The sequence below is a fragment of the Embiotoca jacksoni genome, unplaced genomic scaffold (assembly GCF_022577435.1).
Source record: "Embiotoca jacksoni isolate LCO1_2020_lvr unplaced genomic scaffold, fEmbJac1.0.p SCAF_8, whole genome shotgun sequence".
Taxonomy (NCBI): Eukaryota; Metazoa; Chordata; class Actinopteri; family Embiotocidae; genus Embiotoca; species Embiotoca jacksoni.
The window spans coordinates 5,410,675-5,437,077 of NW_027185436.1; the positions used below are offsets into that span (position 1 = coordinate 5,410,675).

General features: G+C 39.5%; 1 protein-coding gene across 2 annotated transcripts; it reads right to left on the minus strand.

Annotated features, from left to right (window-relative positions):
- Nucleotides 1-658: 658 nt before the first annotated feature.
- Nucleotides 659-20,013, minus strand: mccc2 (methylcrotonyl-CoA carboxylase subunit 2). 2 transcript variants are annotated; one of them, XR_011177740.1, is made up of 18 exons: nt 19,823-20,013; nt 19,007-19,073; nt 18,526-18,610; nt 18,159-18,260; nt 17,756-17,883; nt 17,239-17,351; nt 15,690-15,803; nt 15,392-15,456; nt 14,884-14,983; nt 14,697-14,792; nt 13,131-13,203; nt 12,954-13,030; nt 11,174-11,240; nt 10,692-10,848; nt 8,376-8,490; nt 6,877-6,962; nt 1,689-3,260; nt 659-1,273 (listed from the first exon to the last, which is right to left on the minus strand). XR_011177740.1 is itself a non-coding variant. In XM_069138356.1 (17 exons), exons 1-17 carry the CDS (start codon nt 19,952-19,954, stop codon nt 3,143-3,145), a joined length of 1,695 nt encoding a protein of 564 aa, XP_068994457.1. In that variant the 5' UTR covers nt 19,955-20,013; the 3' UTR covers nt 659-3,142. The 2 variants fall into 2 exon arrangements, 1 of the variants encoding a protein (XP_068994457.1); XM_069138356.1 differs by having other exon boundaries at nt 659-3,260.
- Nucleotides 20,014-26,403: the final 6,390 nt, after the last annotated feature.

Here is a 26,403-nt window from a genome sequence, read left to right on the forward strand (position 1 = left end):
TAAAACACAACAGTTAACTGATCCATGAGCATATTTGAACTGAAATTAAGAAGGTGTCCAAAGTAATCCATTGTTGTTATTAAATTATAGTTAAACAGAAAATCAAAGTCATTTGAATACATATATTTATCTCCAGAACTTAAAAATACTCATTTTAAGCATCTCTCTAGGTGATGGCAGATGAATTGAATAAACAAACAAAAAAGGAATTCACCAATGTCTGCATCAGACAATAATTAAATTCTCTCCATGAACTGAACTGAATCTTTTTTTTCTCGGCTGTGGGGTGACTTCAGCATGAGTCTCAACCCTGCTCAGATCTGTCGGTGAGACAATGAGCTCCTGAGTCAGGTTTGGTATTATTTTATAATAAATCATTAAACCGAATTGTTAAAACCGAACATGTCTTGGAGGCTGAGAGTGAAAGCTGCAGAGAGGCTGAATTCCCCTTTGTGACAAACTGTGACTGACCTGCCTTTCAAAAGTCAACTGTATCCTCCACTGACTCACAAAGACTTCAGCGAACCCAGCACACAAGGTAACATACTTTTGTTTATGCTATATTAATTCCCAGTTCACCCACCAAGTCTGCTTAAGGTTTCATTTGTGCTGCAACTAACAGGATAGTTTGTTATGAAAGTACACAGCCTCACAAAGGTTTATATGTTTCATAAGCAACCAGGACAATTTGATATTTTATTGATTGAAAGGCAGAGAAGTTTACTTTCCACTTCCCCTCCTCCACAACAGGGTCAGAGGTCAGAGTCAGCAGGCGAGCATCAACTGAAAAACAATACAATTCAAGAGAATTTTTTTTTTTTTTTTTTTTTACTGGAGGAGAGCTGACACCATTTCAGCCAGTTATTCAATACCACCACACAAGTGGAGGCCAAACAAAATATAACAAAAACACTAGGTAAGTATACAGTGGAGTGGTGGAGGTTGACTTGAATTACAAATATCACGACAAAACGTCAAATAAAAATGTGGTGAATTAAGTGTAAACTGTGTTGTGTTGTCATTACTGGAACAAAGCAGTAAACAGAGAAAATAATGGGGTTTTTTTGTCCGTGTGATTGGTGGAGATAGTTACAGTCAAAGTTTATTGTTAAGTTTTCTTCATAGATGTAAAGATTACCAGATTCCATGGATACCACGACCCACGCATAGCAACCCATTGTGTACAGCTGGCCTCATTTTTAAGTACCGCAATAAACAGCTCAGCGAGTGTGCAGCTTCACTGTCTGGAGCTGCCTGTAGCGTCTTTCTCCAGCTGCAGACAAAAAAAGATCTTTAAGCGAACGCTTGTTTTAAAAAAAAAAAAAAAAAAAAAAATGTGCTCCATAAATAAACTGACTTTTATTCCTATTGAGCAGACACACAGACGAGTTACAAAGCACTCAAGAGTCTTTTGGTCATCTAAAGATCAGCTCTTCCACTGGCGCTCCCAGATTCACCCCTTTTGGGTGTTTTGTGAATCTCTTTCAGTGGTTTCCTTCCTCCAATAGCCCAAAGACATTCAATTTGGTTTGGCTCCGCTGTCTGCACATAGCTGTTAATGAGAGTACCTGTCTGTGTGTCTGGCAATTTGTCCCAAAATCCAGTGCATGCTAGGAAAAGCTGTGATCCTCAAAGGCAGAGATGGCGAGCTTGCCAGAAATTATGGCCAGACAAACGGATAAACTCACCCTTCTGTAAGAGGAGATCTGGAAGACATCCAGTGAGTGATTATTGCTGCAATTAAAAGCAGTCAAAGTCAGCGAGAAAGGTCAAATAACTTTTGACAGCAGAGACAGAGTAAAGTCTGATGAACACATTTCATTTCCCTGGTCTGTTTCTTGATCAAATATGTTGAAAACTTGCACGAGACAAGACTTTTTCTGAATCATTAGAATCAATATCTCTGGCAAGTTTTGTTTACTTCCATAAAATGTTAACTTTCAAAATTACTTCATGCTGTTTGGTAATTCCTCCCACAGTGACATTTGGTGGAGAAAGATGAAGGCAGAAACCGGCAAACCATTTTTAAAAATCGGTAGTAGGAGGTGGTGGGTCCTCAACCACCTCCTACTACCGATTTGCACATCATGGCCAGAGTTATTTCTGCTCTCCCTAAGGTGAGGCTCTCCACTGCCTCGGTGCAGCAGCCACAGAGTCATACACGGAGGAGCATGGAGGGCTTCCAGTTAAGCACTTTAACCAGCTGGCTCCATGCAAACATTCAAATCCACCGCTGCACCAAATCCCCAGTCTCAGTGAAGTTCTACGGAGTAAAAGCCATAGCTTGTTGCCAGAGTGAATTCAGATGGTCTATACCAATATATGAGCATCCCGACTGTGTGCAGCATGTTCTGCTAAGGAGATAAATTGACTAAATGGGAAAGAGAGGGCAGCCAGCCGGTAAAGTTAAGAACTCAGCTTCAGCACACTCTGCCTGCAGCATGCGATGTAAGACCCCATCCTATTTGTGGCTGCTACGACACAATATTTTCACAATTGGAAATGTGCAAACAGAAGGTTGGCTCAGAAAGCCAGACAATAATAACCTCAAGAGTGTGTCTGAACAAGAGATGAATGTGAACACACAGATGAGCTTTGAGATCTTAAAAAAAATAATAATAATTCGTTTTGTTGTCCTCCAAACAGCTCGTCTGCTATCACCAGAACACCAATATCTGTTATCTGAAAGGCATTTGGCTTGAAAAATGTAGAGTGAGCTTCTATCATCCCTCTAAACTGAACCAAGTCTCATATTTATGGCTAAACAGTGCCCCCTTATGAATAAATGCTTTCAGATACAGAAATTTGAGGGGTTAGGTGTGTTTTTGTTTTAATTTGAAATGTACAGTATTTGGTAAAAACCCAATCCACAAAATGAAACGGTTACATACATACATTTACACTGGAATAGTGAGAGTTAAGGCACAACTGAACAGCAGAAAAGACCCACAACGAGAGTTCATCGTCCAATCACATCCCAGCATCCAAGGTTGTGTGATTCCTCCCCTGTGATTTCTCGTTTTTGTCTTTGTGAGTTTTTCTTATTCTGGTGACCCATCACACACAAAACTACAAAGACTAGTATGAATACAGTTCAACCCTGGGGAGTCTGAGGTCTATACCTGTACATGCTAAACAAGCGTTACATCCTGAACACTCCGAAGCGCGTCTTCTTTGTTGGTGCATTGAGTGCCGCACTGAGGCTCAGTCCCAAAATCAGGCGTGTGTCGGCAGGATCAATAACGCCGTCATCCCACATTCTGTGGAAATAATAAAGTGCTTGGCATTATTAGATGGCACATTACACCTCACACATCTGATGCTTCTCGTAGCGCGTGTGCAAGTTTATAATCAATTACTTTAATAGAGTGTCGAGATTTCGTGTTGCTCTCTCCGGACAACACCCTCACCCTTCTTCCAGTTATCATACACTTGTAGAGATTTATCTCTCGGGGGACGGCTGCTGTTTTCATCTTACTCCTGCCTCAGATCCAGTGGTGGAACAAGTATTCACATCTTTTACTTGAGTGAAAGTACTAATACCACACTGTGAAAATACTTCAAGTATTCAAGGAAATACTACTGCAAGTTAAAGACCTGATTTCAAAACCTCACTTAATTAAAAGTATGTGAGTAGTATCTGTAAAATGTTCTTAAAGTATCAGAAGTAAAAGTACACACTATACAGTAAATACTTCCTGTCAGTGTTTTACTTGCTGTAGTTATTTAAGGGCGTGCTTATTATAAATACTTTACTGTGCTGTTGGTTAGTTCAATCTACATCAGTGCACCATATTCCAGAAGATGATCATGTTTGTATTGTTTTTGTTCTGTAACAGCCACGTATTCTAAAAAGTGAACAAGCTGAGGAAAAACAACCGTTTTCTAGTGAATCCAGGTGAGTTTTAAAGTAGTTTATTTAACCTAAAAAGTTGAATTTCCTCAACCTATAAAGTAACATATGATCCTTCTGTTTATCAGAAAAATTATAATTTAAAATGAGCTAATTCTGGAGATACGTTGTTGTCAGTGACAGAAAGGGTATATAAAACTGTAATCATAACTGTTGTTGAGCCTTCCTGAGGTGTCGTGGGCCAAACACACTGGTGGAGGGAGGTGCCTACGTGATAACGCCAGTGAGATACTGCACACCATCACCTTGTTTCTAAGGCTTTATACTCAGTGGTGTGTTACTTTGGGGTAGTTAGTGAGGTGTTTGGTGGGTGAAGACAGGTAGTAGTTTAAGAAACGTTTAATATTTATCTCTGAGATTTAGTGGAGTAGAAGTTCAAAGTTGCATGAAATAGAAATACTCAAGTAAAGTACAAAAACCTCACATTTGAACTGAAGTACAGTACTGGAATACCTGTACTTTGCTGCATCCCACCCGTGCTCAGATCTTTTATTGTATAAAAACAATAGCGGTAATGGAATAAACTATCCTCACATGCCCACCAGAAGCCTAATATTCTCTTAATGCCAATAGAAGCCCGGTCCCTAAGCCACTATACATCACGAACTGATAGCCCATCTGGGATCACATCACTAAATTGATGACTCGTGTATAAAGTAGGGTATTATCACTAGCTTGTACAGTTCTTCATTTGCAAACTCTGTGCAGTGCACATATAAAATGTTGCAATGGCTTATGGGATCGCTTGATTTTATGGTCCAAGTCTGTCAGACTTAAACCTGCCAAGAACCGCAGCATTACACTCAGCACAATGTGGCCTGAATACAAGTGTACAGTCAGAAGTGCATGAATGTTCCAACTGTGTATGAAACGGTACTTTTTCATCATTTATTGATACATATGTTCATTAGCAGCCATGGTGGAAGAAGGATTCAGATCCTTTACTTATATAAAAGTACCAATAAAGAAATGTAAAAATACTCGTATCACAAGTCAAAGTCAAGAAAAATCCTACTTTTGCAGAAGTACAGAAGTAACAGCAGCAAAATGTAGTTTAAGTGTTTAAGTAAAAGTCCCGGTTTGGGCCCTCTGACAGATATAGTAATATACTGTATATGATATCATCAGATTATTATTAGTGAATCATCAATGTGTCAGCAGCGTGTTAGTGTTGTAGCTGCAGGTGGAGCTAGTTTGAGCTACTTTATATTCAGTTTTATATCCAGGGACAACAGATAAATGAGAAAGAAGAAAAAACTAAAATTCTGATGCACAAATTGGTTTTCAAGTTTTTGACTTTTTCTCTAATATTTGATTGTTGGTGACATATTGAATCATTTGAACATTTACTGAAATGAAACCTTGGAGAATAGACACGTGAAATGTGACCTGGCTACACACTGCTTTTCGTAAGACATCAGAATACAAACATGTTGGAAATCACTGGTTTAATCTTATAGTATAGTTTAAAACTTGTTACATTATCCATTGTATCAAATCTGCATCTGAAAAGTAACTAAAGCTGTCAAATAAACATAGAACAGATGGTCCTCCGTCAAAGACTTTAGTTGCTTTGGTTATAGCTTAGCTTATGTATTTGTGCCGCACTGAGATAGACCAAAGAAAAACAATATAAACATGAAAAAGACTCATTTGCTGTTTCCACCTGATTCGAATGGGTCAGTGACATAAACCGATTCAATGAATTGGGTTTTCAGTCTATCCATCAACAGTAATTCAGAGCAGTTAGAATAGCTTCAAGTGACTGGTGTCATTAACACATCATCAAGCTATCTGCCAAACTGAGGTGATTTTATGTAGCAAAGAAACCAGGTGTACTGACTCTGGCAAGATGATTCAAAACAGATCTTTAGTGCATCGAATGACAGCACACACCGAACCTAAAAATATTCCAAATGGTCCCAATATACGTTTTTTTCTGTGGCTGTTTTCTTGCTAAAAACGGAGCTAAGAAAGCTACAACATAAACTACAGATTGACACCACACATGAGGATTAGAAGCGAGTAATGTTATCTTAATCATAATTGATTATTATCAATTCAGAGTTTATGGTACCAGAGTTGGACTGATTATAACACGGCAATTGGTTGACCGTATTTCGCTCACGTGGCATCCCCGTTGTGAGAAGAGGTGAGACTGGAAGGTTGGAGAGTTCGCTATAAAATCATCGCTGTAATTACACGTGCAATTAGTAAATCATGCAAATTAGTTTTCGGTCACATGCAGCCGCCTGTTTGTTTAGAGTGAGGAGGATGAATTCAACAGTGCTTGACTAATGCTTACAACATTAGCCTCTTTAATGGGACCTCGATTACCGGTTGATAAAGTCAACCGTTATTTGGTTCTTTGCTTTATCATGATTATTCTCTTCAGATTTGATCAGTTTCACTATAAAAACCTGTGATTTGTTTTGAAATGTCTGTCGTTAAAGCTCCATGTCGGCCAGGACACTCCCGTGAAAGAGGTTTTCAATCTCAATGAGGCCATTTCTCTGTTAAATAAATATATATGAAATCTTGCTGATGTTATCATTTAAACTGTCTCAGAGAAAAACAAATTTCTACCATATGATTATGTTATTTGTGCTCTGCTCATATACACCATGAAAATAGCCCACAGGACTAAATGAACAGCAAAGATGGCTCATATTAGCCAAACAACAGGACATCAAACGGAGAAAAAATATACTTGAAACGCATCCCAGAATCCCTCGTTATGAATGAAGCCTCTCTTTCTCAGTTCTTGGATGAGCAGCATCCTTCATTGAGAGGATTTAAATCTAAATTAGAAACGCATGCTGGTGGCCTAATGGCGATAATTATATATCGTCATTCCATAGAGCACATTTCCTGTCTGCAATAGTGTTAAATAGAGTCAATGCTGTTCCAGCCCTTCATTTTATTACACACCTGCCTGACAGGTGTGATGTGTCATATCTCACCTGGAACTAGAATAGTATGGGCTGCCCTCCTCCTCAAACCGCTGCACGATTGGTTCCTTCATGGCAGCCTCTTGCTCTGCTGTGAACTGTGAATAAATTGTAAAAACAGGATTAGGCAATAAGGACGTGAGCCAAAGGCATTTTAAAGATTGTCTGAATTATTGAAGGTGTTGTGAAATGCAAAGCTGAGTGTACGCAGCCATTTCATTTGCCGTGAAGGCCAGTTTCCTCTGCTTGAAGCCAATCCTTTCGAAAATGATAAACAATAATGAAAACGCTGAGTAGACGCTGTGAAGCTTGTCAGTGCTTTTACAGTTTATATTCATTGATATAAATGGGGTGAACTACTGTAAATATCAGAGACACAGAGACACTTCTCGATGTAAAACATTACATATCAAACAGCTACACAAACTATGCACGAGGTGAATTTGTCCCTCGGGGTGAGACGGTCACCACTGAGTCCTACTGTGACGTTCTGAGGGAAAACCTTTGGTGCAAACCGCCTGAACTGTGCTGCCATGACACTTTGGTTCTCTGACCCAACGCGCCAGCTCGCAGTTTGTTGAAAATGCGTGGTTTCCTTGCTCACAACAACACAATTGTTGCTCTTTACCACCTCGACTCACTAGAGAGGGGAAATGATTTTTGAATATTGGAATAGTCATTAAAACATTAAAAAAAAAACGATTAGTACGACCTTCCCCGGTAAAACTGTGTGTGTCGCTAAGTGTTTAGATGCCACTACTTAAACAGATTCAAGAAAAACTAGACAGTATAAACTTCATAAACTTTGGATTCATTGCAGTGCTGTTGTATCAGACTGCATCAGGAGCAAATAATGTACTGTTGGTTGAAAACACACCGAAAAGAAAAACATTTTCAGGTTCAAATCATGTGTCATCGTGTCAGTTGCTCGGTTTTCTTTTGATAGATGAGAAATATGTCATAAAAAAAAAATCTTTCACCCTGCCTTTTTAGTGTGACTTTGACTCGAGATGATGCACTGGTAGAAGCAATGATTGATGGGATTTGTTTACGACATGAACTTTGTTCGGCATCGTACTGACTACATATGCAATGACTTCAACTGTTCATCAGAGTTCAACTGTAAAGACAAAATTAATAAAGATAATAAAACAAGAACATTTGAAATGCATTCAAAAACAATGACTCAATTAGCTTCTGCTGCCTTTTTATGTTGAACCATCTTAAACATCAGTGCGATAGCCGTCAGCAGGTCATTCTGACGCTATTAATGCACTGTTAAAATACCCATAACAGCACACCTGACAGTTTAATGACAGCCATTTTGATGGCTGCACTATTCAGGAGAGGTCATTACAGTAGCACTAATATCATTTCATCCTGCTGTGTCAAAACCATTACTGAGAGAAAAGTGTCTTTTATAATGTTTATGCTTTTGGCAGCAAAACCACCACAGCTAATTTGAGCCTTTGCAGTAAAGCGCAGATGGGATGATTAATGTGAATCGTTACCTCCTTTCCCTCGCGTGCCCTCTGATCTTTAGTGATGGTGGCCAGGACAGTGGCTGCCTGCTCGCCGCCCATTACAGAGATTCGGGAATTTGGCCACATGTAGAGGAACCGGGGGCTGAGAGATGAGAGAGACCGTGTTAATTTGCTTGTGTTTGCTGGGCCAGGATAGTCACCAAGGAGCATGTTCACATCAGGCATTAAAATGCATCTTAGTTGATCCAATCACAAATGGACAGCTCAAAATACTGAGCATTGATATCCGATCAGCATTGATATCCGATCAGCTCAGACCACATTCGGAGGTGATCTGGAACACAATATGGCCTCTTTCTTTCAGAAGCTGGACCCCATTGAAGGACCACCTAGTTATATCCAGAAATAATAACCTGTTTAGAAAACATCCAGTGTGATTGTGCAGCTGAACTACACAGCATGCAGGAGAGATTTACTTGTAAACTGAACTGGTGGCTATAAAGCAGATATTTACCGAATAAAAACACACTGTCAACCTGACGCTTGTTACACGAAAACAAGCCTCCTCTGTGTTTAGTTTGTTTTTTCTTTTAGTATTTCATCTGTAAGCCTGACGGGGTTCTTGGAAGAGAATGACAAACTCCAGCAATCAGACACTTTCCCACTTATCGAGCTGCTATGTATGTGGAGCCTAAAATGAAGGAAGGTAAACAATTGGATCCTGGCACTCCTGACTTATTCATCATCAGATTATTTGGCTCTATCTGAAACAAAATGAATTGGCTGCCTCCAGGTCAAACTCTTTACCCACAAGAGACACTATTTGGTCTGAGAGTGCCTCATTTCTTAAATGCAATACATCAGGTCAGAGGTCTGAAGGCTTTACAACAGATTTAGGTCATCATCATAACGTTGATTTATGAGATGGAGCTGCATGTCTCGGCCCTGCGGTTGTCGTCTCCACCAACAGTTCTTCTCTTCTATCTCTATGCTGTCCTTTTCTCTCTCTGCTCTCCTCTCACCCCAACCGGTCGAGGCAGATGGCCGCCCACCTCTGAGTCTGGTTCTGTCGGAGGTTTCTTCCTGTTAAGAGGGAGTTTTTCTTCCCTCTGTTGGAGGTTTTTCTCCCTTAAAGAGGAGTTTTTCCCTCCTAGCTTATGTGGGAATTGTTGAATTGTTGGGTTTCTCTGTATAATATTGTAAAGTCTTGCTGTAAGGACTTTAATGTGTTAAGTGCCATGAAATAACCTATGTTGTGATTTGGCGCTATATAAATAAAATTGAATTGAATTGAATTGAATTGAATTGAATTTACTTAAAATCCTGTTGGACTTCACAACAAAGTGGAATAGAAATAAAAGACTTGTTACATTTTATTAGGAGCACTTCAAGTAATTTGCATATAGAGGGGGGAAGTAAGATGCGATCACAAGGGGTCATTTGAGAGACTTGGAGACGAATGTTGACGTCCGGTGTGAACAGGGTCTAAATCACAAACAACTAATGAAACAATGTAAGAAATCTAAAAATGGAAAACATCCTTCATGGGGCCTGAACCTGTGAAAAGTACTACTTAGATGCATAATTCAAAAAGTCTGATCAAAGGTGAATATTTTTCCACAGTGCTTCATCATCTGTGCTTATTTAGATTTAACAAGAGAAAGCTTGGCTCTAGTTCTGCTAACATCAGAGCAGGGAAAGATAAGAGCGCACACAACACTGATGAAAATATTAAAGGAAACTCCTCTGATTTTAAACATCAAAGTCTGTTTACAGGTCATGAGGAGCACTACTGTGATAAAAAAAAAAAAATAGATTTAAAAAAAAAAAAGTGGTATAGAGCTTTCAGTGGGTCCTGAGCGAGCTGCGTGAAACCTGATAAACTGCCTCCAGTGTTCATTTTGAGCCGTTTTGTAAACTGTCCATCGTGAGTCTGACAATGTTACAGGACTGCAGTGCTCCGGTACATGGAGGGCTCTTGAGTGAGGAGCCCATGGCCATGTCACGATCAAAAATCCTCAGTGTCTTAAAGTAAGGAATAATGAGGCCTCCTGGAGTGGAAGTGAATGTCAGGAAACTCAGATTAAAATGTTTTTTTATAAATTGTGTTTTCAACCGTTTCTTTTACCGTAGTTGTTAAAGGTCACCTCCACCTGCAGGCATATTAATTCAGAAACGGAACAGCACACAGTACATGTGCACTTTAATTATGTCCGGGCACAGCTACCCATCTTCATATTTGTCGACTAGTTCACGGCCAGTTCATTCACTTGTGCCGTCACTGCCGCTGTCCTTCCATCCCATCAAACCACTCATCCATACAGTGAAGAAGTTCATACACACCTGTAGGCTCTGCCGCACATGCCGTAGTTTCCTGCACCGTAGGAGCCGCCGATGATAACGGTAATCTTGGGTACATTGGCACAGGCAACTGCAGTCACCATCTTGGCTCCGTCCTTGGCGATTCCCCCGGCTTCATACTCTCTGCCCACCATGAAGCCTGAGACGAAGATGGAGATGAAACAAAGCAAATAAAAACTGGTCTGCCTTTGCGAGGCTGTGTTGTTATCTCAGGGGATAAAGTTAGCGTGTGTTAAAGAATAAAAAAAGAAGTTAAACGGGTATGGATTTGTACATCATTTCATATGATCCGATTATGATTTGAATTCTGATATTATCACTTTTCCAATTATAACATATCACCTTGCAATAAGCAATTAAACCAGTTAATACTAATTCTTGTTTTTCACGCAACAGAAAAACAACAAACAGAAGAAAATCTCAGATGTAAATAATCCACAAGTGTCAAAGGAATTCCCACCAACCTGTTATGTTTTGGAGAAAAATAAGTGGAATGTTTCGTTGGCAGCATAATTCGATGAAATGCGTCCCCTGATGAGAAAATCAGTTATTCAGTGAGTGTAATATATTCGTCAAACACTACAAAAACAACTGCCCAGAGGTAAAAACACAGACATGTACTACCACTACCTCACAATAAAATGATAGGACGGTAATGACTTATTTTTCTGAGCATCTTGAGAAATAAACAAGAAGATAAACTTTGAATGAACTGCCAAAAGAAACAACAAAGAATATGTTTAAAGTGTCTGTCTGGGCTGTAGCCCACTGAAGCTGCTCTGTCTGGATCAGATCTGGAGATTTTGGAGTAAACATTGCCTGAAGTGATGCTTTTGATTCTCCCTCGTGATCAGTTTGCTTGATAGCTGGCGATAGAAAAAGAAAACTCGATCAAAACTGCCTGACAACCGCGCTGGCGCCTCAACCGTCATGTCCATCTGAGGCAACACCAGTCAGGACAGAGATCCATCAACTTGGGGGGGAGGTCATCTGCCTTCATGCCGGCTTTGTGTATGTTAGATTTTAGTTTGAATATGAAGGAGATGACTGGCCTTCAGTGGCACCAGGGAAAAAAACAAATCCCTGCACAACACAGAGCTGCCAGAGGCTATTGAACAGGAAAATAAGAACAAAAGACTGTGGGATGAGTGGAGACAACTAATTTCCATAAACATTGTATGGTTGAATTACTCAGGTGTTTTATCTTTCTTTTTGGCAGTTACCTCTGCTGGCTGTCTTTAAGTAAAGCAGCTTGCCTTGCATTGCAAAGTGTAAACAGAAGTTGGAGACAATGTGAAAGACGGTCACTTCTTAGAAACTGTCACTTGCTGAATAATGATCCTTCAATTTGCTCCTGAATGCGCGCATAGCAACAGAAATCAAATATTTTCTCCGCTACCTCAGCTTTTCACCAACACAAACACCTGGGGAGAAGATTTTAACAGTTTAACAGTCAACATAATAGAAGCCTGGGCTTTTCTTAAGTGATGGCAGCGTGTCTCAGAGACACAGCTCGAAACACTGCTGCTGTATTGATTTTTTCCTCGAGTACGCTCCCTGAGCACGTCTGTGTCTGTCTGAAGCACTGTGTCAGTCCCTTCTGTCAGTAATTACACTGATGAGACAGCCATGTTAAGACCTTACAGGGAAAAAAAAACTGAATCTTTTATTCAGGTCAAGCTTATAATCTAATTCCAAACGTGTTTGAAAAAAACGTATTAGTCTATGATCACAAATTCAGCTCCTCATCTCGCCTTAGCTTGTGTAAAGTTCATCTCTGGTCACAGCAAATTAAGTGAATCATATTAAATGAAAATCATCTTTGTCCCTTGTCCATGGTTTCTACATGCAATGTTAATACAATTCCATTCATCGGAGTGTTCGGGAGATGACGCAGACAAGTGCAATTGGAGGGCGTATTGTTTGAAAAAGACTCTCCACCTTGACTGTGAAGGGTCAGTACAAACCATCTACAAAGACTGAAGCTCCTTCAAGGGAGGAATATTGGTATTCAGTGTTGTGAGAAGCAATTCTCTGAGGAGAATACTATCTGAGCTGCTTCGGTATTGTGTTTAAAGTCCTTGACATTTTGAGAAGCCCAATGTTAACTCCCCTGAAACTTCAGCATGATCGTGGGGCTAAGCTCGTCACACTAAACAGATGTAGCCTGTGTAACGTGTTTATTCTTTAGAGAACACTCACTTCTACCACTTTATTTGTCTTATTTGTACAAAGGATATTTACCTTTTTGGCGGACTCTGAAAACAAGACTCCGTTGTTGCCGATGAGTCCAACAGGGTAGCCAAATATTCTTGAAAATCCTGAACACATAGAAGTTGGACATCAGATGGAGAGGTTGGTAGAATCGAGAGAAGAAAAATCTCTCGAGGAATAACTCTCTAAGAATGTTGTTTGACTTACCTGTGACGAGCGTGTCTCCATAGAACGACTTGAATTCATCAAACTTACTGCCATCTACAATTCTGGCGATGACCTGCAATCCAATGAACACGTGAACGTTATACACACCTGAGATGTCAAACAACGGGGCTCCAGACAGGAAACAGAGGAAACTTGTGTGGAAACTTTACAACAAGTGTTACTGAAGTGATTTTATTTAAGTGATTTAAATGCACCCTTGGTTGAAAGTCTATTATAGTTTAAGTACTCCTGTAAACGGGGTTCAGTCTGTTGATCTTTGAGACCTAAATGGACTGCCGATACTGTTCTACACAACAAACACTTCATCTGGCATCTCTTGAGTTAGCAGTAATTCTAGCTCCTGGGTTGACATCAAGAATCAAAGAGCCAGGCTTTAGACCAATAGAGAACATCTGGCAAGTCCTGCTAGACAGAAAAAACAGGGTGATTGATGCCAGCCACCCATTATTGACTCAGCTCCTGATAGAAGGACCTGACAGCTCAACACTGTTTAAAGTGCAGTGTGAACCTGTACGAGCCACGTTTTTTTCTGTTTCGTCATAAATCTTCACTGTAAAACAACGAGTTTATATTCTATAAATCATTCTTTCTGGTTGTAATGCGAAAACAAATCTAGTTAATCAAAGGTGTTGTTCTGCTAATTAAACGAAGCTTATTAACAAGGCGAAGGAATATCTAATTAGTATTCTGAATGGAGCTAAGGAATTATAAAACTAACCATTCAGTTAGTCAAATATGTTCAAATACCTTGTATACATATTACTTAACCCTCTGAACACCAAACTGTTTCTGGGCGTTGTTTTTGTTGTTGTTACTGTTTTGCTCATTGTGAGCTCATTTGTCAACTGCTCCTCTAGAAACAGCACAATTGTGGCTAAAAGTAAGGAGAACTCAGAAATGTCTTGTGTGCAGTATAATGCTATTATATTATACTACATCATAAAAGAAGGACAAATTGAAGTTACATTTCTTTGATATTTTACAAAAATGTAAAAAAAAGATCAAATCTATACACGCAACAATTTAAAAAAAAAAGGAGGTTCTCCACAAGCTATACACATTGAACTATTTACATGTTTACCGCCTTTACAAACCCGCCTGTGCTCTCTGTCTTCTCTTCTGAGCTCCAGCCTGCAGTTCAGTTGAAAAGTTGCTGGATTTTGTTTTGTCTGGATCATACTAACGGTTAATTTTTGAAAATGTAGAAAAGTAAAGGGATTTTTGATTAAATATCACTATTTTAAGCTTGGATTTGGTTATTTTTTCGAATGGAAGCGTTCAGTGCACATGATTTGTTTGTGTACAGCTGGAAATCCAAAACCCAACAATTATTTTTACAGTTTCTGTGATAAATGGTGTCAATTTGAAGATTTTTTTTTTATTATTATTATTATTATTATTTTTTTTTTAAGTAAACATACTTTTAAAAACCCGCCAGCGGGTTGTGGGGTTCAGAGGGTTAATATGATGACGTGTTTTTTAAGCACAGCCTCAAACCCTTCATCTCTGTCCCTGAACACTGTGTGCAGGAAACTGGAGAAGTACCTCTCTGACATCAAAGTTGCGTTTCAAGTTGTCTCCCACGATGCCGTACAGTTCATCTGCAGGGTAGAGAGGGGCTTCTGTGGGCTCTGTTGTGACCTGAAAAACACAACACAGGCTCAGTGTTAGCAGAAAGTACAGACACAATCACTTGATTGCAACATTTAGTGATTCCAATCACTGGACTGACCTCAATATTTTTCCTGTAGTTGAGGCTTCGCACCGTCTTTCTTGCTAAATGGAGCGCGTGGTTATCATTCAAAGCGTAGTGATCCGTCACGCCAGATTTTCTGTAAAAATAAGCATCAAATGAGTCGCTGTGAAGATATTACAACACATAAATCATTACTTAGCAAATTATCATGGACATAAGTGCATGTGTTATATGAATGTAAAATAAATGCATAGCTCTAGAAAGAATGGTTTGCTCATTTTGCTGAAAGTTGTGAAAATAATGAAATGCTAGCTTGTGTGCCTGACATCACACACACAAGAGAACAACCTACTCTTTGCATTAAACCAGCTTACAAACGCCACCACAGTTCAGAAGACATTAATCCCTCGTGTAGTCAGCTCTGAACAATATTGAGGAGCTTCTAATTCATATATTTCGCAGAGCATATTGATCTACCTCTGCGGGATTTCAGTGTTAAGAATCTCAACAATCGTAAATGTCCTGAAAAGCGCTGTGTTCATACTTGCAGTGTAGATCGGCACCACCGAGGTCCTCTGCTGAAACTTCTTCCCCAGTTGCAGCTTTGACCTACGAAGACCGACGCAGAGATTCTCAACCACGAGGAGTTACATGAACAGAAACCTCATCCCTGAAATTCATGCATTTACTTGTGTCCAGCAGAGATATTACTCACTTCTTAAGTTCAAAGATATAACCAGGTACACTAACCACCGATTAAACCGGCCTGACTCTACTAAATTATACAGTATTCATATTCATCCGACCGTCATGTAGTTTAACATCATGAAAAATGATCAAACCAGTGGAGGTCCTCCAAGAAATATGGTCCCCTGCTTCCGAACGATGATGCTCTCATCTGCCATGGCTGGTACATACGCTCCTCCAGCGGTGCACGAGCCCATCACAACAGCAATCTTAAAGAGGGAAGAAGAAGAGGACGGTCCAGTCACAGACATAAACAATATCAAAGATGCCCTTCAGGCATATTAAAATATATATATAAAATACTCTGCTTTGAATAAGAATTTGTGTCTGGTGGGGTTTGTCCCTGTTGAAGGTCAATTACCAGCTTAGAAATTGAAATGTAATGTATGACTCCACCACTGGATCTATTTTTCATTTTAGAACTTTTAAGTATTGGACACAAGAAGTCTCACTGGAAGAGGATTTTTGAGAGAATGTAAACACACCGCAGGCTTCAAGCTGTCTTTTGAACCAGGAATGGCTTCCAAACTAGTTGATTTACAATTTCAGGTGAGCTTTGAGAAACTTTCCACTTTCAGCAGAACATTTACAAAACATTCTTCCATTGCCAAACTAAAGTCATGTCATTCTGCTCAGTGAAGGTCAAAAATACAAGAAAGATTCCAGTGACCAACACACAACGCAGCCTCCGACACAATTTTCCTCTTGTGACAAAGGAACTCAAAAACAGCATTCTACTGTCAATCTCAGACGACCTTCAACACAGCGAAGGTCAAACATGAAAGAGACTGAGCAAGGACCAAAACACAGCTGTGACTGGAGAGCGACGTCAAACACTAGCAACACAATCATTTTGTTTCAGCTGACAGTTCAGTGCCAGCACAAAAAAATTATGAAACCCACTCACTTTAAAAGAGAGAACACAATGCAGCATCACAGACTGAACCAGTGGGAACTTTGATTTGTATTCACTTCTGTTCAATGAAGATTTAAATTGTCAGTGCAATTAATGACAATGTTACGAGTACTGACAGCTTGAAATGTATAATTGAATGCAGTAATCTAGTGGTTACTAGTGGTAAATATGACGGGGAGAACAAAAGAATTTAAAATTAAGAATAAAATTACCACAAAATAAAAAGTCTGATTTATTATACAATTTTAATTACCCGGGAAGAAAAAGTTAGTGAGAATGAATGGACATTCAGTTTGGAGAAGAATATATTCGGCTGTTTATCATCAATCTACAAAAAGATGGATTTGTGCAGAATCTGCAGTGCACTGATGGCATTCATCAGCTTTCCCACACACAGCCATGTTTTTGTTTTGTTTTTAAATAAAAATTCTGCTCTCCTTCAGCAAGATGGATTTTAGTTGCCTACCTACATTGAAAAGATGAATGATGCCTACAACAGTGCAGTTTATTGACATCATTTTTCAGACGATGCATTTGGCTTTAAAGAACTGGTCCATGAATCAAGGCGAAACATTTAAAATGAGCACAAATGCACCCTCCCAGATAACAACGAGCGGCTGTGGTAAAAACCAACATGTTAGGGTCACTTCAGGCTGCTGCTGCTGCTGCTGCTGCGTTGAATGATCAGCATGTGAAATGAAATGTTATATACCAAACACAGGCCTCACCTGTGCAATTCCCTCTGAGGACAGCCGGGCCTGGTTAAAGAAAATGCGTCCAAAGTGATCTCTGTCTGGAAAGACGTCGGCCTGTCTGGGTAGATTGGCTCCTCCAGAATCAACTGCAGATCACAACATCAGCATATTTAAAGAACTCACTAATTATTATGAAATAGGCCATATTACAGACTCAGACTTTCCCCTTATATAAGCTGCAGCCTGCAACCAGGGCCTCCTGGGATCTCCCAAATCTACATACGGACAAAAAAAGAATCTAGCAGGATTCTTCCCGAGGGGCTCTTGGAGAGGAGTCTTGGCTGACAAAGTTACTAGAATTAATAAATGAGTACAACTTTATGTGCAGTATGCTCATTTTATAAAAGTACTGAGATGCAACATTTCCCTTTAACCAACAGTAGATTCATATTTATAAGTTAAATTCTGGCGCTGACAGTGAAAATTAGTTTTATTTTCTGAAGCCTTTTGTAGGTAAATGTGTCCTGTTGTACCAAACAGACATACTCACCCAAGTAGATGCACGGCAAGTGGTTCTGCTGGGCTATTTCTTGTGCACGGAGGTGCTTCTTCACTGTAATTGGGTAGTATGTCCCTCCTTTGACAGTAGCATCATTTGCAACAATAACACATTCCACCCTATAAAAAAAATTATGATTATAAAAAAAACAAAAAAAACATTAAACTGGAGTAAGTGAAATTCCAATGGAAGTCATACGATGTAATTATCCTGGATTTTGGATGTGAACCTGTGGTTATAGATACAGATTTGTACTCTGGGAAAGATTTTGGTCAAATTTAACCAAATTTATGTTATTCATTTTAAATTTCTAATTAAACAACTTTCACTATTTTTAAAGACATCTAATAAGATCAACAACCTGGTAAATGTCAGAAATGTTCATAGGACTTACCCCGAAACGCGTCCAATCCCTGTAATTATACCGCCTGCTGGGACCTCCTCTTTTCCATACAACTCATACGCTGCAAATTGGGAAAATTCCAAAAAAGGAGTCCTGCAAGAAAATCAAACGAAAAACAATGTAATAAGAGTTCATTTCAAAGTGTAGAGCGGGGAAAGTACGGGGATCTTTTTAGATGACTATCTCTTATCCCTGTTCTCAGTGTAGAGGGAAGTGTGTACTGCATCACACATTAGAGCTACCTGTGCCCTGGTTTGTGTAAGGATGCCAAACAATAGCACTACAACTTTTAAGCAACAAGTAGCTACAAGTGGATTTTGAATCTGTGAGAATCAAAGACGGAAGTAGGTGATAATACCCGGGATCCAGCAGTCTGTCTATACGCTCTCGAGGCAAGAGTTTCCCACGAGAAGTATGAAGTCTTCTTGCTTTTTCTCCCCCACCTGGATGAACACAAATAATTAAAATGTTACCAATCACTTCAGCAACAATTTAAATAGTTTAGTATTTTCAACTTTTTAACATGTGACCAAGAATAGATGCATACTCAAACTCATACATTTTATATGGACACACACTCCTCAGTCAAGAACATATATTGAGAAGAGTTTGTGCATTCGCATTTGAAAGCAGATCCTTAAAACTTGAACCATCTACAAGTGGATCATGAGTAAGTTTTAATAGACCAGATCTACATATGTATGTGAAGGTGTTTTGTCAACAATGTCATCACCCAGACTGCTTGAAGTCTGACACTAATTTACACTTGAAGAAACTGCTCCAATTAAAACACAAGGACATGGATGTATCTTCAGTGTAGAGCGGGATCTGTCACCTACCCAACTTAATCTTCTCCGTCCGGCTTTTCAGCTCATCAACCAGAACTCTCATACGGTCATAATTCTCCTGTAAAACCACAGATGTGCATTTCCATTGATTTGTTTGTCGTGTTGTATGTTTTCTACTGATCAGTTTGTGACACGTTGAGGAACTCACAGTAGTAACTCCACACAAACAAGTCGGTTATAGGCTTTGGTTGACGAAACAGTGAACCGGTCATTGTGCATTGCAGACTGGAGAGTTCCCATAACACTTAACATATTTTCAAATTAGTTTGCAAACTGATCGTGAACACATAATTAATTAACAATTTAATCAAAACATCACTGAAGTCTAACAGTAACCTGCTGCAAAAAAAAACAACCCTGAATGATACAAAATAGGACAAGTCATATTGTGGAGCTGACTAAACTGATATGGTGGGATTAGTAGATTTGGGATATAGGAGTTTACTAAGCCCCCTAAACAGTGTATTTGTTCAGAGGCGATGGAAAAACAACAACAACAACAACAACAACATAGCTGCAACAAATACTGATTCAATTTAGGGAAGCAATTACTTCACAGACATGTTGGTGGAGCTGTACTTTAAACACGTTTTCCTGTCAGATGAAATCATCAAGCAAATGTGCCTGTGGTGCCATCCAGTGACTTAGTTTGGGTGCTACATCTGTACACTGTGTCCCACTAGGATTTCAAATCATTCAACTACGACTTCAAACTAATATTTTTCATACTTTTAAAACCTCAAAGATGACGGACAACGCTGACGTTTGCAGGCTCGGCTAGGAGACGCTAGCAGCTGGCTGACCTACCTGGTATTCAGAGGACTGTGTGTCAGGTTGAGAGCCGAGTCGAGCGACTGTATCCGCGTAGTAAGATCTTGTGCAGGCCAGCGGAAGACTCCTGCAACGGAGCAACCACGGCCGGACAGACTGCAGAAGCATTTTGACGCTTACGACTAAAAGATACGTGAAATCTGCCAGCTGACCCCGAGCGTGATTCTTCTTCTGTGGTTATTGTTAGTGGCAGTAAAGCTCCACATCGCCACCTACTGTTTGTAGATGCGTAACGTTTTTTTTTTGTAAGATTGCCGGAACTGTTTAGAGATTAATTTATGAGTATGAACCCTATGAACACACTCTTAAAAGAGCCAACATGTAAATTAATGTGTGTTTTTTTTTAAGATGGGACAGACTAGTTCAAAGATTATTATATAAACACTTAATCTGAATGTCTACAACTAAAAATAGAAACGCAACATTGTTTGTTTGCAGAAAAAAAATACGTGTGGTTTTACAATTATATATGTGCCAGTTAATTACAATCAACTGACAGGTCAGCTGTAAATTAATTGATCCATTTAAATCAAATGTTTGTCTTCAATGCCTTAACTCTTTCCACCCTGGAGGTCTTTGTACCGGGACCAGGCTGCCCGCAGGTTATCCAGGCTGCCTAATACCACTATGACTAAAATGGATGTGGCATTGTTGTATTTTTATTTCCTTTTCCATCAAATTAGGTAGAGTTGCATTTGAAAATTTTTGCAACCAGTTCAATAACATCAGTGTTTACTGACTGATTGTTATAATTAAATTATTTACTCTCTATTTCACAGGTTTGACAATAGGTTGAAGTAAAAAAAAATCTGTTATTGCTGGAGTTTTTAAAATCTTGAAATGTGGACAAAGAGACTTACTGTACCTACAATTTATCCTATGTGTTTCCTACATGGAGGCCAAGGTTGTTCACTTTGGCTTTACAGTTGTGCAGCTGTTGCTGACTTAATCTGGGGATGTTTTTTTCTGGTGGAAAAAAAATTAGCCTTGGGTTTGAGGTGCTGCAGTGTAAACTGCGGAAAATGTGGAATTTATGCTGAACGCAAGATCCCAGTATCACACATCAAAGCTGCCACCATGTGGATTTTTTAAGGCACTACAACTACATCTGGTTTATTTCTCTCTCTCTCTGTGTGTGTGTGTGTGTGTGTGTGTGTGTGTGTGTGTGTGTGTGTGTGTGTGTGTGTGTGTGTGTGTGTGTGTGTGTGTGTATATATATATATATATATATATGTGTGTGTGTGTTAGAGTTGTAAGTACCAATTTTGGTTAAAAAACACTTATGAGAACATAAGGGCCTTCACAACTTTAAGGTGCAATTGGAGGGTAAGACTTGGTTTTAGGGTTAGGCACTTAGTTATGATAGTTAAGGTTAGGGTAAAGGACAAGGGAATTCATTATGTCAGTGAGTGTCCTCACAAAGATAGAACGATGTAACTGTGTGTATGGGGTGTGTGCCCGTTTTACCAATGTTGTGGGGACCTAGTCATGTTCTTGAAATACACCCCTCTTAAGTGGACATAAAGCAAGTCATTGTAACATAGAGAGAAAAGTCTATTTCACAACATGCTACAGTATGAAACCAATGCAGAGAAAAGGCCTTGTCTTATTTAAAAATGGGAACTAAAGTTGGTTTTAAGTGGGAATCAGAGTTAGCCTAAAAGCTTCAAAAAACATCCCTTCTGACCCGAGTGCTTTATTCGAGCTAGAGTACATTTTTCAGAGTATGGGCTGAAGAGCATTCAAACCAAGAGCTTTTAGTTCATTTGGTTTTAAGAGGCCTTTCTCCTCCAACGCTTCCACCTATTCTGTCAGCTTGCATAGAAATGTCCATGACCCCCACTCAAATGGCTGCTCCTGTTTTCTTAGGGAATATACAATCCTCCACTCTCTGCGTGAACTTCAACCCTCTCACTCATCCAGCTCTCTCTACTTTTCCGTGACCCTTGAACCCTTCACAACAGCAGCCGTGAAGTGACAGAATAGATGTAGAGGCATGAAAAGCCTCTTTAAAACTACCAAAAAAAAATATTTTATAGATACAATATTGTGATGACAAGAGGCTGAAAAACACCCATGGGTTGGATGAAAAAGGAAAGAAAAAACAGGGCATCCTTTGGTAATTATATTTTTGGAATTCATCTAGAATATTCTTATTTGTTTATTTTTATTAGTTATATTTTTGTTTTAAATTTGCAGCTAGTCTGCCATAAGTCAAAGTACATGACAAATTAAAAAAAAAAATGACCTGATCGTTTCTCTTGAAGAAACACTGAGGAATCACCGCAGTGGTCCTGAGAACATAAATACATAAATGACAATCCCTCTAAATTGCCCGGTCATTTTCAATACTCACGGGTGGAGTAATCAGAAAATCATCACCGGCACTGAAAAACTTCCAACAAGTGCCAAGCCTTTGTTTTAAATGTACTCAACATGTGTTTCTACTTTTTCGCACATAAACATGAATGCACTTGATAGCAGTAAAAATGTAGCTCTGGCAAAATCAAATTTGAACTGTTCCTGCCATGAAAATAATTGCTGTAAAAAAAAGCCAGAAAAGTCTTGCATCAAGTACAACAGGAATAATGGGAAGGTTTCTTAAGTAGCTACAATCTGTTCTTCCCCTTACAGAAAAAACACATGAATTTCACATGTAAAAACCAATGTGACATGTGATTGTGCACGTGAAACATGTATTTTGCCCACGGGACACATTTTCATGGTGTAATGTCTGAAGCCCATGTATATTCCCATGTGAAACTTTTCCACTTATTTTCACTATGTTATCATTTGTTGCAACATGTGGTAAACATGTGTCATACGTGTGATCACACGTGGACAACGTGGGAAACTCTCTTTTTTTTTTCCTGTAAGGGTCACAACACGAAGGAGGTCAGATCAGGTGAAGGAACACATGTCCGCTTCAGTGTACGTCCTTCAAGAAGAAGAAAAGTTAACTCAGTTCAAAAATAACTTTCAACCTAAATTAATTGTTGGTTTGTTGCCTGCTCCATCTTCTCTCTCAGGTGCAGCTTGCAGAGTTTAAATGTCATTCAATCACTTACTCAGTCACACACACACACACACACACACACACACACACACACACACACACACACACACACACACACACTGACTGATTCATGCCCTGTCTTTATACAAGCCGAGCTGAAATCTCTCATCCTTCCCTTTTTGGAGAGAGATAATGATGCTCGTTTCACAGCTCAAAGAAGTCATTAATGTGTGACACGGCCTTGAATGTAGAATATCAAAGCGCTGCAGAGTGCGCCCCCCACCCCCCACCCCACCCCCACCCGCCCACTAACGGGCACAGCCTCGTTAAGATGGTGGAGACATGAATTAATCATCAGTCCACCCTGTAACAGGGCAGGAAATTGTTAGCAGCATCAGCTGTTGCGAGGAAATGTCCCTTTGAATCACTCCAAAGTATAAAGCTCCTTACAAATCTTTCATCTCATTACAGGATCACTGTCAAATTGACTTCAGCAGATAAGCTGATGGACGTGCTCCCTCTCATGCACCTTCATCCAATCTCTTTCACAGATGATGTGATGGTACGGGCGAGGTGAAAAATGAGAGATGAAAATTTGTAAGTCAGATATGACAAGTACAGATTTTCTTAAATGCAATACAGGGCCATAAAAGAGAATGCCATAAGCCTTATAGCTGTGATATAATCCCGTTATAAATAGACTAAAATACATCATGAGTACATGGCATATTTGAACCTGTCCCTTCAAATACCAAAGAATATCCACTCATATTAATTTCTTTCCCAGGTATCAGCTTCCTTTCTGCACTATGGGGAGCATCATTTTAGATTTTTTTTTTGTTTGTTTTAATATTTTTGGTTATTAGGTGGGCAGAGTTTCTGGCATTATGCCAGGACTTTTTCAATGCCAGGCTATAAAATTTCGCACAAGGTTATTGTCTTCCTTCTTAGTTATTTATTTATGGACCTTTATTACCAACTGAGTTTGTCTGATCCTGAGTGAAAGGGTAATTGTTTGTATTTGTCAGGAGTTATTACTATTAAGTTGCCTGCAGGGTGCTCATGTTTACAGCTACTTATGTGCACTAAAGACCTTAAGCTGCCCATTATTTTTCACCACATGCTATAGCAATTCATCGATGCTCAGTGTTTAGTGAACTCTTCTGGAGGTAGACCTGTCCTTTGTGCACGACATATCTTCTGGTGGGAAAAAAACGACTCTGCAGTATGTTCACCGCTGTCATCTGGGATTTTGTGTATCCCATTAAAAGAATGACAAATAGTTTTAGGCTCCGCTCATGTACAGGAACACTGTAGCCACTGGATGGGAACATTATTGTTCACTCACCTCCCCGATCCTCTCACCAGGTGTTGAGGTTTGGTTAAAAAATAGAAAGAAATCCTGGTGCCGTCCCAGTTCATACAGTTTAATCGACATATAGATGGCAAAATGTTTCAACGAGATCATCTTGAGAGAATATTACTCAATGATGTATTTGGATCTAACATGGTTTAAAGATTCAGTGTGAGAAGTTTGGATGGACCAATTGGCAGAAATGGAATAACACATTCAGAGTTATGTTTTCATTTATGTATAATCACCTGAAAAATCTTTACCTTTACAAAAAGACCTTCTCATCTACACAGGGAACAGGGTCCTACTGCCATGTTTCTACAGTAGCCCTTTAGGGACAAACTCAACACTGGTTCTAGAGAGGGACATTCAAATTCTTTGTGTGTTTCATGACCCATGTTTGGAAGAGGAGGGTGAGAGGAGGTATATTCAGTTGGTTGCAATCTGCAACCACAAGATGCCATGAAAGCACGCTGCTCCTTTAAGTTGGTTGCTCCAATAATTTGCGTTTCTTTTTTACTGATTAGTTCTCCTAACTTATAGTTCTGAGAGACTTGTAAATGAAGAGCTTCAGGTTCTTTGTTTTTATTACATCTAGTTATGAAAGTGTCTGGCAGGCAGTTGGTTGGTCCACCATTTTGGTCCAGACTGATATTTCTCTTCTTCAATAGTTTATTGATTACGATGAAACTTTGTACAGACACAGATGGTTCTCAGAGCCAGTTGAATTTGATGATCCCCTGACATTTCCTCTCGTGCAACCGTCAGGTTGACTTTTCTGGGGTTTTGATTTTTCTTGGTTTTGACTTAAATGATTCAAACATTATTGGGTGAACTGCTATGAAATTTCCACAGAAGAAATTCAAATAAAATTTGTTGAAATCTTAAAGTTGCATATAGCACCATTATAATGTGTTTTTTTGTTGTTGTTGTTTGAAATGTTTTCATTACTTTTGGTTTTTAACAAAGTATCTGCATATTTGCATCATCATTATTCTGATGTTAGCATTTAGCTCAAAGAACTGCTGTGCCGAAGTACATCGGAGAGCTGCTCGTGTGTCTGTAGACTCATAGTCTTGTTAATTGGTTTGAAGTGAGCTGCGCTCTAAAGGAGCGCTTCACATACTTTGTTTAGAACTGCAGTAAATATTCACTCTGCTGCTTCCCTAATCCTCCTCCAGAGTCTCCGGAGTGAGCAGCCAGTGCTGTAAAACAGTGAATTAATTAAGAGCGATTCTGACAGCGCTGTGAAGTTAGTAGAGTATTGTAATGGCTCTGTAAAGTGGCACTTTGCAGACATTATGCCAGCAGACTGTCACTAACACGATCAGGGAGGCTTTTGGAAGCATGATAAATGTGCTCACGAACATACACACCGTAAACATCCAAACGTCTTGTTATGAAGTTAACGAATGCCATCTTTGCAGCTTTATGAGCCAAATCTAGAAGCAACATGATGCAGCGCACGGCAGCTAACACCATCTTGCTATTGTGTGGCCTGTTTGTTTAATCCAACTTCTGTGTCTGACAGGAAAGTGGGCAATTTGCATGCTGCAAGTGCTCTTAATATAAAATGTTGAAGTAGGGTGTCTCATTCCCACATTGCATCCCCACCTTTCCTCCTTCTCTCCCACTTTTGGCTGCGTGAAGTGTCAGTTGGAGAGCTGTAACAGGAGTATCATTCACTGTAATGGTGGAGCATCCTCCTCCACAACCCTCACTTAGATCACTTAATCCACTTTAGCAGTCCAGCGCTGTGCTCAGCGTGAACACAGCACGTTCACAAGGGTAGGTGAGACAGAGACTGGCGTTGACCCGTCAGCTTGCACTAAAATGCCACACTGAAACACTCCAAACCCTTATTTCTCTCAGATTACATTATGGATATTCCTGTTATACACTATTAGTCAAACCAAAGTTTGTCCCACTATACTTTACAGTGAATAAAGAAGATTTATTCTCATATATAATAATAATTCATTAATTATTAGACTTAATCTATAGATTTAGCTGAAACAGTTTGGACATTATTTGGCCGGTTTGTTGTACTTCGCTGGGGTCTGCTGGGGGAGCAGCATTGGAGCCGGTGACACCAACAGATTTAACAAACTGGTTAAGAAGGCCGGCTCCATCATCGGCTACAAACTGGACAGTCTGGAAAGGGTGGTGGAGAGGAGGACGCTGAAC